The 10,691-nt window shown below is 38.8% G+C and overlaps 1 protein-coding gene across 2 annotated transcripts; it reads left to right on the forward strand.

The window, feature by feature from the left end:
- Positions 1-154: 154 nt before the first annotated feature.
- On the forward strand, positions 155-10,539 carry ZCCHC4 (zinc finger CCHC-type containing 4). Of its 2 annotated transcripts, none has more exons than XM_063157738.1 (13): positions 155-239; positions 415-533; positions 2,073-2,155; positions 2,851-3,126; positions 3,615-3,695; positions 4,017-4,089; positions 4,564-4,714; positions 5,227-5,342; positions 6,525-6,646; positions 7,223-7,298; positions 7,802-7,853; positions 8,540-8,684; positions 10,307-10,539. In XM_063157738.1, exons 1-13 carry the CDS (start codon positions 155-157, stop codon positions 10,428-10,430), a joined length of 1,503 nt encoding a protein of 500 aa, XP_063013808.1. In that variant the 3' UTR covers positions 10,431-10,539. The 2 variants fall into 2 exon arrangements, with proteins under 2 accessions (XP_063013808.1, XP_063013809.1); XM_063157739.1 differs by having other exon boundaries at positions 5,242-5,342.
- The last annotated feature ends 152 nt before the right edge of the window (positions 10,540-10,691 follow it).

Consider the following 10,691-nt stretch of genomic DNA (forward strand, 5'->3'; position numbering starts at 1 on the left):
GTTTCTGTCCGAGCAGTTTATTAAGCAATGAGCGCTGCTGCGTGTGGGGCTCCCGCGGCCCCGGGCCTGCTCTGGGCTTTGCGCGGGGCCGCCGCTCCGCTGGGGGGCGCCTCCAGCCCGGCCGCGCGGTGCCCGTCGGGACGGAGGCGGTGCCATGGCGGCGGCGGGCACGCAGCTGCCGGGGCCCGCAGCGCTCGCCCTGCTCGGGCCGGCGCCCGGCGCGCCCTGCTGCCCTCACGGTGAGCCGGGCCCGGGGCTCACCTCCCCAGCGTCCCTGTGCTCGGCTCCCGGCGCGGGCTGATCTGCAGCAGCCCCTCTGAAGGCCGTGTTGTGGAAGCTCGGCTCTTGCAGCGGAGCAGTGAAACAGGGCTGCGGGTGTTCCCTGTGTTATCCTATCCTCGCGTTTGTCCCTAGGTCCTGCGCTTCTGTTTGTGAAGACCAGCCAAGGAAAAGAGGAAGGAAGAAGATTCTATGCTTGTTCGGCTTGTAGGGATAGAAAGGATTGTAACTTTTTCCAGTGGGAAGATGAGAAGGTAAGAGGGCACTGCTGAAGGCTGTGCTGAAGACCAGGGCCAAGGTGATCAGAGGGCTGGCGGATCTCCCCTGTGAGGGAAGGCTGAGAGAGTTTGGGTTATTCGGTTATTTGGGTTATTCGGCGTGGAGAAGAGAAGGCTCCGGGAAGAGCTGATAGCAGCCTCCCAACACCTGAATGGGGCTCCAAGGAATCCGGAGAGGGATGTATTGCAAGGGCGTGTAGTGGAAGGACAAGAGGTGATGGCTTTGAGCATTCAGAGGAGAGGTTTAGATGAGTTATTAGAAAGACGTTCTTTACTGTGAGGGTGACGAGGGACTGGAAAACCTGTCCAGAGAAGCTGTGGATGCCCCATCCCAGGAAGTGTTCAAGGCCAAGCTGGGTGGGGTTCTGAGCAACTTGGTGTTGTGGGAGTTGCCCCTACCCATGGCAGGAGGGTTGGAACTGGATGATCTTTATGTCCCTTCCATCCCGAGTCATTCTTTGGTTTTATAAAACATTGGCGATTTTTCCTCTACTTAGTAATTTTAAAAGTATATTTTATTGCAGAGATCTCTGGTAAGTGCTATTTTCTAAACTTGGTGTAATAGTTGATACTTAGCTGAGCACTTATTTCTGTCAGGAGAACATGTTTCAAATATAGTGTTCAAGAAAGGCTGTGTACATTTTGAGCAAACCTGGCATTTGTTATTCTATTGCCAGAACATATAGGAAGTTTGCCAATGCTTTGCAACGTTGAACAAAATTGGGTACTTCTGATCCCAAAATGCCCTTGTTTCCCCTAATTAAGATAGAGAAAATCTATTGGATACAAGCAACAGTAGGGTATACAAAATACTGAGATGGTGGGGCTTGGCATGGTGCTCAGTAATGTCAGAATATCTGCAGCAATTTCTCTTTGTCATTCATTTTGAATATCACTTGTATTATGATGTCTTTTGTGTACTGAGTTTTATTTTTGTCTTCTTTAAGTAAAACAGTTCCATAAGTTTTGACCAAATGTTTTGAAACTGTTGTGAAACCATGAGTATGTCTTGTGGGGACAAAGTAGAAGACTCAGAGAAGAGTGTGAGAGACTGAAATGTTAAAGACTCAGGTGCAGATTGTAACAAGGAGCTGTCATGCCTTAGAAGTGATTTCACACAAGACTTGGACATCTTTTCTGCTGTCATCAATTTGTCAAGATCAGATCAGAGTTCTTCAGAGGGACCACAACTGCTGGCACACATTAATGGAAAGGATGGCTATTTCTGTCTTCCTCAAAATCACCTTTTGAGTTTTTCTCTGAGTATTACATGTGATAGGAGAATGAAATGCATAGTTTAAATTCACAATGAGAGGCCTGTATTGTTTTGCAGCATGGCCCTGTGCTGCAGACATACTTGTTCTCCTGAAACAATAAATGTGATTATTTTTCCTTGTTAAGTAGCTGAAGCATGAGAGACCTTTGATGCAGCCTTTCTTTCATGTTGAGATTTGATGTACCACACACAGCAGTAGCTGTTAGTTTTGTAACTTTTCATGTATGCAAATTTTACAGGTGTCAGAAGCTAGGCTTGCAGCACGTGAAGAATATAATAGAAGTCATCAGCCTTGTTTTACACACAGACAGAACGTGGACAGGTATTGTTAATGTATATTTTCTGCAGTAAAGATGTAGTAATGCAGGTTTAGGTACTCTGAATGTAGAGATAACATTTTAGGATTCTTTAAAATATGAAAAGGTGAATTTGGGCAAATAAGAATTGTTGTTTGGCAAAGGAAAGGAAATAGCATGAAACACTGAGCTAGAGCATGGTGTTTTCACCCCAGGAGCTGGGGGTGGGGGTTGGCTTTTTTTGGGGGTATGTATAGTCATTCCTGTGGTAGTGCTCTTAGTGTGCTTACAAGAGGTCAGTAGCAATTTCTGTTAAAAAAAGATTTATTCCTGACTTTAGTCTACAAAAGTAACAGGCTTAACATTGTGAAAAGAAGCAAGGGTAACATAGTAATAAGTGATGTCTGAATTTCATGTATAAACATACAGGACTTTGCTCATAGTTAATGGAGTCTTCACTCTTTAATCCAGTTATTTTATGGAGATTCCAAGTATATTTAGTGGCAATATTTTATGCATTTCAAAGTGTCCTTTGAATTTATTTTTTTGGATAAATAATACTTCATTCTTGTGGAGTTTTGTGAGAGCAGTGTGTAAACTGCATTGTTAGTTTAAATGTCTGAACTCCTAAAATATTAAAAAACCCCTCCATGGCTCCCCTTCCTATCTTTGAGAGAGGCTTTTGCCAAACTTTGTTCCCTATTGTCTTTTGTATTTAAAGGTACAAGAATTTTGTTCTGTTGCCGTTATCAAAGAGGAGGTTTTGCCAGGAATGCCAGCAATTGCTATTGCCAGCAGAATGGAAAAAACACTCAGATCACCAGTTCCTGTGTGATATCACCACTGCCCAGCTGAAAAGCCCAAGTCAGCTTCTGTATCCACTGGAGAATAAAAAAACAAATGCACAGTATTTATTTGCAGACAGAAGTTGCCAGTTCCTACTGAATCTCCTTACAGATTTAGGATTCAGACGAGTGCTCTCTGTTGGAACACCCAGGTACATCCCTGAGAACTGTTGCACCTTCATGTAATATTTCTCTCTCAAAGTTGTACAGCTTACTAATGATTATAGTCAATGGTTCTCCCATAACAAGAGGTTCACTGTTGGTGAACCTCTATTGGTTGGGATTATCTAAGCATCTAGTGAAGTCTAGTTTTGAACTTATAAGATACCAAAGAAGACTGTGGCAACACTGCCGATAACACACATACACACTTCAAATCTCTGTGGTAGTTACGGAAGTGACGTGGAGTTTCTGACCTTGTGTGTTTTTGTGTGGTGATCCAGGAGACTCCACTGATTGTCATCTTTCAAGGCTAACCTGCTTTTCTAACTTGGAGTACAGGCCAAATGGAATCACCCAAGTTTAGGCTACTCAGTTTCCTCTATCTGTTTGGTTTTTGTTAAGTACCCAGCATCTTGTCTTGCAAGATCATTTCTGAAGTCAGTCATTATGTGTTCAATTTCTTCCAATTATACTTCAGGCTTCATGAAATGATCCAGTCAAAAGCGTCACAAGAAGAAGAATTCAATGTTCGAAGCCTTCTGCTAGATATTGATTTCAGGTGGGTTTTAACAAATGTTTACATATCTGAAGGACATATACAAAGATGGGTGTTCCTGCTGCTTTAAGAGATAAATTGCTGGTTGTTTTCCCTTTCTTGTCTCTGCATCTCTGTTCCTGTATGCATACACAAATGACATCCAGTTGATGAGAAAAGTAAGTAAGTATACTGAATAATTTCTCAGTATTGGTATGTGTTGTCAGTAATCAGAACCCAAAGATGATGTTTTTCCTGAGGCCTGTTTTCACCCTAAATATCCTATCTTAGCATAGACCAAAAGTTACTTATATTTTTCTACTCCTATCAAAATTTATTTTACAGGTATTCACAATTTTACACAGAGGATGAATTTTGCCACTACAACATGTTCAATCATCATTTTTTTGACGGAGAGGTAAGGCCAAGAATTTATTGAGTGCTTTGGTAAAAAAGTGCATGTTGTTGATGCAGAATTTTTTAGGAAACTCATGACTAGTCTAGTAGAAAACATCATGGGCAAACATAAATTAATTAAAAACATTTTAATAGAAGCAGCAATTAAGGTGTGTAAGCCACATTAGTTAGCATAAATGTAATAGTCAACTTTGAATTGAATGGGAGAGAACTACTGAAAAAGGCAGTTTCATGTTTTGATTTTCAGTAATGTTTTATATGTTAGCTGAACAGGGCACTTGTTTTCAGTTCTTCAAACCTATGTGCATTTTTTGTGTTTGTTTTTTTTTAAATGCTACCCAAGAGGAAATTCACCTCCACAAGAGGGAAGCAAAGTTCCCTCTTCTGCCGTGATTATGATCGGTTTATTACCAGAGACAATATGTTTACAGTTCTTGAATCATGATTCCTGGAAATTAACCTCTGTTTCTTACAGGCTGCACATGAAACTTGCAGGAAATTCTTGTGTGAAGAGAATGGTGAAAGAGTCATTATGGTAACTGATCCCCCATTTGGAGGTTTAGTGGAAGCACTGGCTTCTAGCTTTAAAAAACTGATGGCAATGTGGAGGGGGACAGAAAAAGAAGGTATGTATTACAGACAGATGGGTGGCTTGTGCTGTAACATCACTTTAAGGAAAAAGTACCTATCTATAAGTTTGTGATTCTTGCTACTCAGGTGAATGTGAGCACCCTCATGTTATAATTTCTAAAGGTGAACTATCATGTACCTAATTTACTCTCCTGATATTTTTAGTTCAGTAATGCCCAATTCTCAAAGTCTGTCTTAAAATCTTAAAAACTTTTCCCTTTTTTTTTTTTTTTTTGCAAATCTACTTTGCAATTAAAATAGACTTTAAAGGTAGAGAAAAATAAACTATCCAACCAGCAAATTTTCTTAGCAACCTAAGTGGATATCAAGAGTTTAGTTACATGGCACTTACATCTCCACATGTCCAATATGCCAAAACTTTCTGTTGCCTAAGAGAGCTAGTGCTTCTGCCCAACATGATGTACATATCCATGTTTATGTACTTGGAATGTCCACTGTAAATTTCTCATGCTACATGTACTATGTTTTTCTCCTATGTACCCCCAAGTTTTTTCATTACTAGGTCATGACAACAGAGAGATGCCCATGTTCTGGATATTCCCATACTTCTTTGAGTCTCGCATTCTTGACTTTTTCCCAAGCTTCAGTATGATGGATTACCAGGTATGGCTGAACCCAGTGAATCTGCCAATTACCAGCTGTGTGCAATGTGAAAGGAATAGGAGTGAAAGCAGGTGCAGTGGCAGTGCTTCTGTATAGCTTGTTCATGTGAAGCCTGGATTCTGTATTGCTATTAGTTGTATCTGTGATAACTTGATCATGTTCCTGTTATGTATCTTTAACTCACCTTTCATTTATCCATGAACTCATTTCTTCTGGCAGGCTTTCAGTATAACAAATTTGCACTAATTCTGACAGGTGCTTGTTGCAGATAAAGAGTATTTAATTCTTCATAGATTAATTGATAAAGAGTATTTCATTCTTCACATATGTTCAATGTCAGTGGGTAGTGCCCAGGCCTAGAAAAAAAAACAAACATATATATTACAAAATTAAGGTCTTTCATCTCCAAAACTTCAACTCCAAAACATCAGATTACAATTACAGTGATGGAAATGTTTGGAATTACTTAATAAGTGAACTTGTCAGTGATGAAGCAATAATCTGGCATCAGCTTCTTCAGTATTGTCTCCTTTCAGTACATAGTTTAGGCACACATACTTCAGTGTGTTTTGAGAGCTCAGTCATGGGTATTCATGATGCTAAAGGTTTATTTTTTCATATAACAACTCTGCATGAATTCTGGTATTGATGTTCTGAACAGTCTTGTGGAATGAAAATTGTTGAAGAAAATGGAAAACTCATGCTAGGCTAGACTGCATTCCTGCCAGTGTTCACAGCTGAGAGTTTTTGTGACAAATCTCTGAAGACAGTGCTGGAAAAAGCAGGCTGATTAGATTTGCAACTTTGTAATTTTTCTGAGATGGGTTCAGATGTCTTCCCATGTACTGACAAACCAAGCTGTATAGATACTTTTATACAGCAGATTGCTCTGTAATCAGCTGCAATGTTATCTTAGATATCCCATGCAAACAAGCAAAAAGGAATAAGTACAAGATGATTATTGAAGTGTAGTGAGTCTAGCCTAATACTATGTTTGCACAAATTTACAGGTAAATGAAACAAAAAACTTCATGTAGAATTTGTAACCTGATTTGGGGTTAGAGTCTTGTATATAAATACAAGCATTTCATAAGGCACTTATAAAGATAATAAATATGTAAATAGCTCTGCCTATGCTTGGCATTCAGTTTTAGAACCTTTTCTATGGTTTTGTTTTTCTAGGTAGACTATGATAATCATGCACTGTATAAACATGGCAAGACAGGCCGTAGGCAGTCTCCTGTCCGTATTTTCACGAACCTTACGCCAAGTGTGATTGTGCTTCCTGAAGAAGAGGGATATAGGTAAGATATATTAATGCTCAGGTGACTTTTGAAAGAATGTCCTTGTTCTTAACTAGGGCATAAAGTCTCCAAAGGAGTTTGGGATGGTGCTGTTCCATGGTGTCTTGCCTAACTTGGATGCCAGCCTTAAGACCACATTTTTCTCTCTCATTCTGAAGTTGCATATTATATAAACAATGGGTAGGAGAGCTGAAGTGTCTAAAAAGACATTTAAATTTTTCAGTGTGGAATTATGAGATTCCTTATTTTGTCTGTAGGAAGTACTGTCTACATCTACAAGAGAATTTTACAGCTATGTCTGATAATCAGCTGTTAATACAGTAGCAAAAAAATGAACTTGTAAGAGAAGCATCAAGGAGAGAGGAATTTAGTTTCATTTACTACTGATACTGTTGGTAATTTGACCTGAATTTTACTGTGTGGATGTACTGTCTGTAAATGGCCAAAGTGGTCATTTATGTAGCAAAGATTGAATTTTTAATTCAACAAAGTGATTTTGTAGTCCTTACATTAGCTGTTAAGATTGTATAAAATTGTTTTGTGAGCCAATAGTGAACCAGTACATCTTTTTCCCAGATTTTGCACTGTATGTCAGCGATATGTTAGTTCTGGTAACCAGCACTGTGAGATATGCAATTCATGTACATCAAAAGTAAGTATTTTCACTTCTTTCTGAATGGAAGTTTAAGCAGCAGTCAGATAACAACCTCTGCAGTACTTGCTTTGGTAAAAACCTGTTTGGATACTGAGTTCCACGGGAAACCCACAGCAGTTCAGTTTCACAGACTTATTATTACCTTCACTGTACATCTTCCATAACCTACTGGGAATTAATTTCTCTTTCCCTAATTCCTTTGTGTTGCAAAGAGGACAGGACAAGTTTGCTGCTTGCCACTTAGACCAGAATTTACCCAGCTGTGGTCTGTTGACACATGCATTTTTGTTCATGCTTTGAAGTTGTAGAACTTGCTAATTTCAAAATTTCATATGTGGTTTTCACAGATTCTCAGGACTGTTTTTTCTGAGTTACTGTCCTTCCTACAGAGGAGTTGTTCCTGTAAACAACTCCTATGGGGACCCTACAGGAATAGTTCTGTTTTAAGATAAAATCAGTGGGGGGTTCAATAAACAAAACCATTTATTTGTCTTTTGTAGGATGGCAGACGATGGAAACATTGTGTTCTTTGCAAAAAATGTGTAAAGCCCTGTAAGTACAGAAAAATATTTTCTAAATAAAAGTGCATTTAGTCCAAAGAAACTGAAATTCCAAACCAAACAGAAAATATTCTGTGAAAGAAGTAAAACACAATTCAGAAGACATAGAATAAACAAAAAGTCTCAATTTCACACAAGTTACTATTCTTTAGTTTAGCTGTACTTGCACTGTGTGGAAGTGGAATAAATTCTTGCCAGGGCGCACTAAATCCCATTTATATCTATCATGGCAAAACATAAATATTTCCAATTGTCATATAAGTATTTCCTAATTTTCTAAACTTTGAATTTCCTAAACAAGTAGGCAAGTACGTTTGAGAGATGATGATAAAATTATGTTTCATGCACAAATTTAGTTGTATTTATACCTTTGTCTAAATTTATGAAGCCATTATCTTTGTTACAGTTACAACAATCAAAATCTGTAAGTACATTGTAACATCTGCACTGTTTTTGTTTTGAAAATGACACACAGGATAAAAGTTCTAATGGCAAAATAGTTCACACTTCATTTGACAGTATGTCTAGTAATGTGCTAAGGGACCAGAAGGTGACCACATCTATCTTTGTAGAGCTAATCCAGAATTAAAAACCTGGTAATGTGGCCTGTATTTAAAACTTAGTTTCAGAATGTTTTAAACTTTTCCAAGGTCATAAATCATGTTACCTATTTTTCAGCTTGGTTTCACTGTGACAATTGCAAGTGCTGCACTCTTGAGAAGCACAGCTGTGGGAAGAGTGACAGTGGCTGTTTCGTTTGTGGCAAGGCAGGTCACAAGCGCAGTGCCTGTCCCAGTCTGACCCACAGCAGAGCAGCTTGGCAGTAAGTGTGATACTGCATTAATACACTAAAATGCAGCATTCAGATGGGATGAGATCTTATGTCAGGGAATCAGTTCACAGAGAGATGATTTTCCACTTTAGGTGCTGATGTCAGCTTTCCCTGCTGCCCACTTGCTGCACTGCTGGGGAGTATGTACTGAAGGGAGGGTGGGATAAAAGGCAGGTCACTTACTGGGGCTCCCAATTCCCTGTCTGTGGGTTTTCTTTCAAAACTGATTCGATTGCAGACTTGGTGACTGGTGCATGGGACTCTGTCGAGATGACTGAAAATTGAAGTAATGAAACGCTTTTATCCCCTTTGAATTCCTCACGAAGGGGCAGAGAGAAGAGTCAATATAATAAGAGTCACTAAAGAGTCACTAGTTACTGCTTCCTGTCTCTTTTGCTTTGTTGCAGCCCATTTTGCTTTTTTTCCTTCTGGTATTTCAGGTGCTTTATCTAGTATGACCTAGATCTCCACCATTAATGAGGATCACATGGAGTACTTTTATTCTTCCATGATTTTCCTTTTGTTACATACAGAACAGCACTGTACACATACCTGTATGTATCAGAGAGCCAAGGAAAGGGTGTGTGCTTGTCTTCAGATGGAACTAACTGAAAAGAGGAAAGGGGATTTGCTAAGAGATGGTCCAGCAGATGGCTCAGTCTTTCCAGTTCAGGATAATTGACTGCACTTCCATTAATTCCTCTCCAGATTAGTGGGTTTTTCTGTGATTTTGGACTTGAGTGGCTGTAGCAGTGGAAGGCAGATTTTCCCTCCCAAAGCTGTACCTGTGTTACCCAGTGAGACTCAGACCATTATCCTCTTGGGTCAGTATCCAGAGACTCATCAGATGCCTGCTGGATGGCAGATGGTACAGGTGTATTGCTTCATGTCCAGGTTTTGCTTAGGTACACAAAAGGTAGCAATGTTTCATTTTATGTATCTAAAAAATTTCCATCTTAATGTTTCTTTTTCCTTGACTAAAAAAATTAAAAAGGATGCTAAAAGAATTTCATGAAACCTCATCTGTTTTTTCTGTCAAGGAGGATACTTTTCTGTCATTTAGCCAAAGTGGTTTTTAGTACTTTCAGGCCATCAGTTTTTTGCTGATTCAGTGCAGAAGATAACTAAGATTTCTTTTTCTAATAAAAATTTTGTATGTTTGTTATAATTACTCAGTGTTTTGCATTATGACATCTTTTGTCAGAGAAAGAAAACAATCCACTTGCTAGTTAGTTTAACTTCCTAATGGTGTTAAACGCCAACATACTTCCTTCTAAGTCTTTCTATTATATATTCATGCATTATATATTCAGCATGAAACTCTGTGTGTGCTTTTTTGTACTCAGTGAGTTTCTCATTTTCAATATCTGTGTAAATTTAAATGCTGAATAAATACATAAAATGAATGTATAATGGCAATAAAGTGGACAGTTTTGTGAATTTGAAAGACCATAACATTTTGAGATGTACCGTTCATTGTACTTTTTGTGACAGTACTTCACATACTGCCACATAATTCATATACTTACTTAGAATACCAGCAAATGTATTTGTACAGAGATGTCTGTTTTTCATTTTATTCTAATCTCTATGTTCCTTTTTTTACTTTACAGACCTGACAAAAAGAAAGGGCAGAAAACTCGAAAGAGAATAAAAATGAGGATCCGTAAAAGATTAGCTATGAAACATGCCATATTCTCCAAGAGGAAAGTAAAGAATAAGAAAAAGAAGACATGACTTTTCTTGCTGCTACATAGTTCCTAATTTATTTTTTTATTGTCAGCCTTTTGTTCCATATTCTAAAAATGTAAGTGCTAACATCCAGAATAAAACCTGATTGAATTAAGTGACAGTTCCTTTATTATACATCACTACTGGTACCAAAAAAACCCTGCAACCCCAGAACAGCTAAGTGAACTACCACAGCCCTTACCATGTATTTGTATAATGTGATAATTTTGTATTTAGGATTAGCTGTTTGTCTAATTTGGTGGGTTT

This window comes from Melospiza melodia, chromosome 5 (genome assembly GCF_035770615.1).
Source record: "Melospiza melodia melodia isolate bMelMel2 chromosome 5, bMelMel2.pri, whole genome shotgun sequence".
NCBI classification, from domain to species: Eukaryota; Metazoa; Chordata; class Aves; order Passeriformes; family Passerellidae; genus Melospiza; species Melospiza melodia.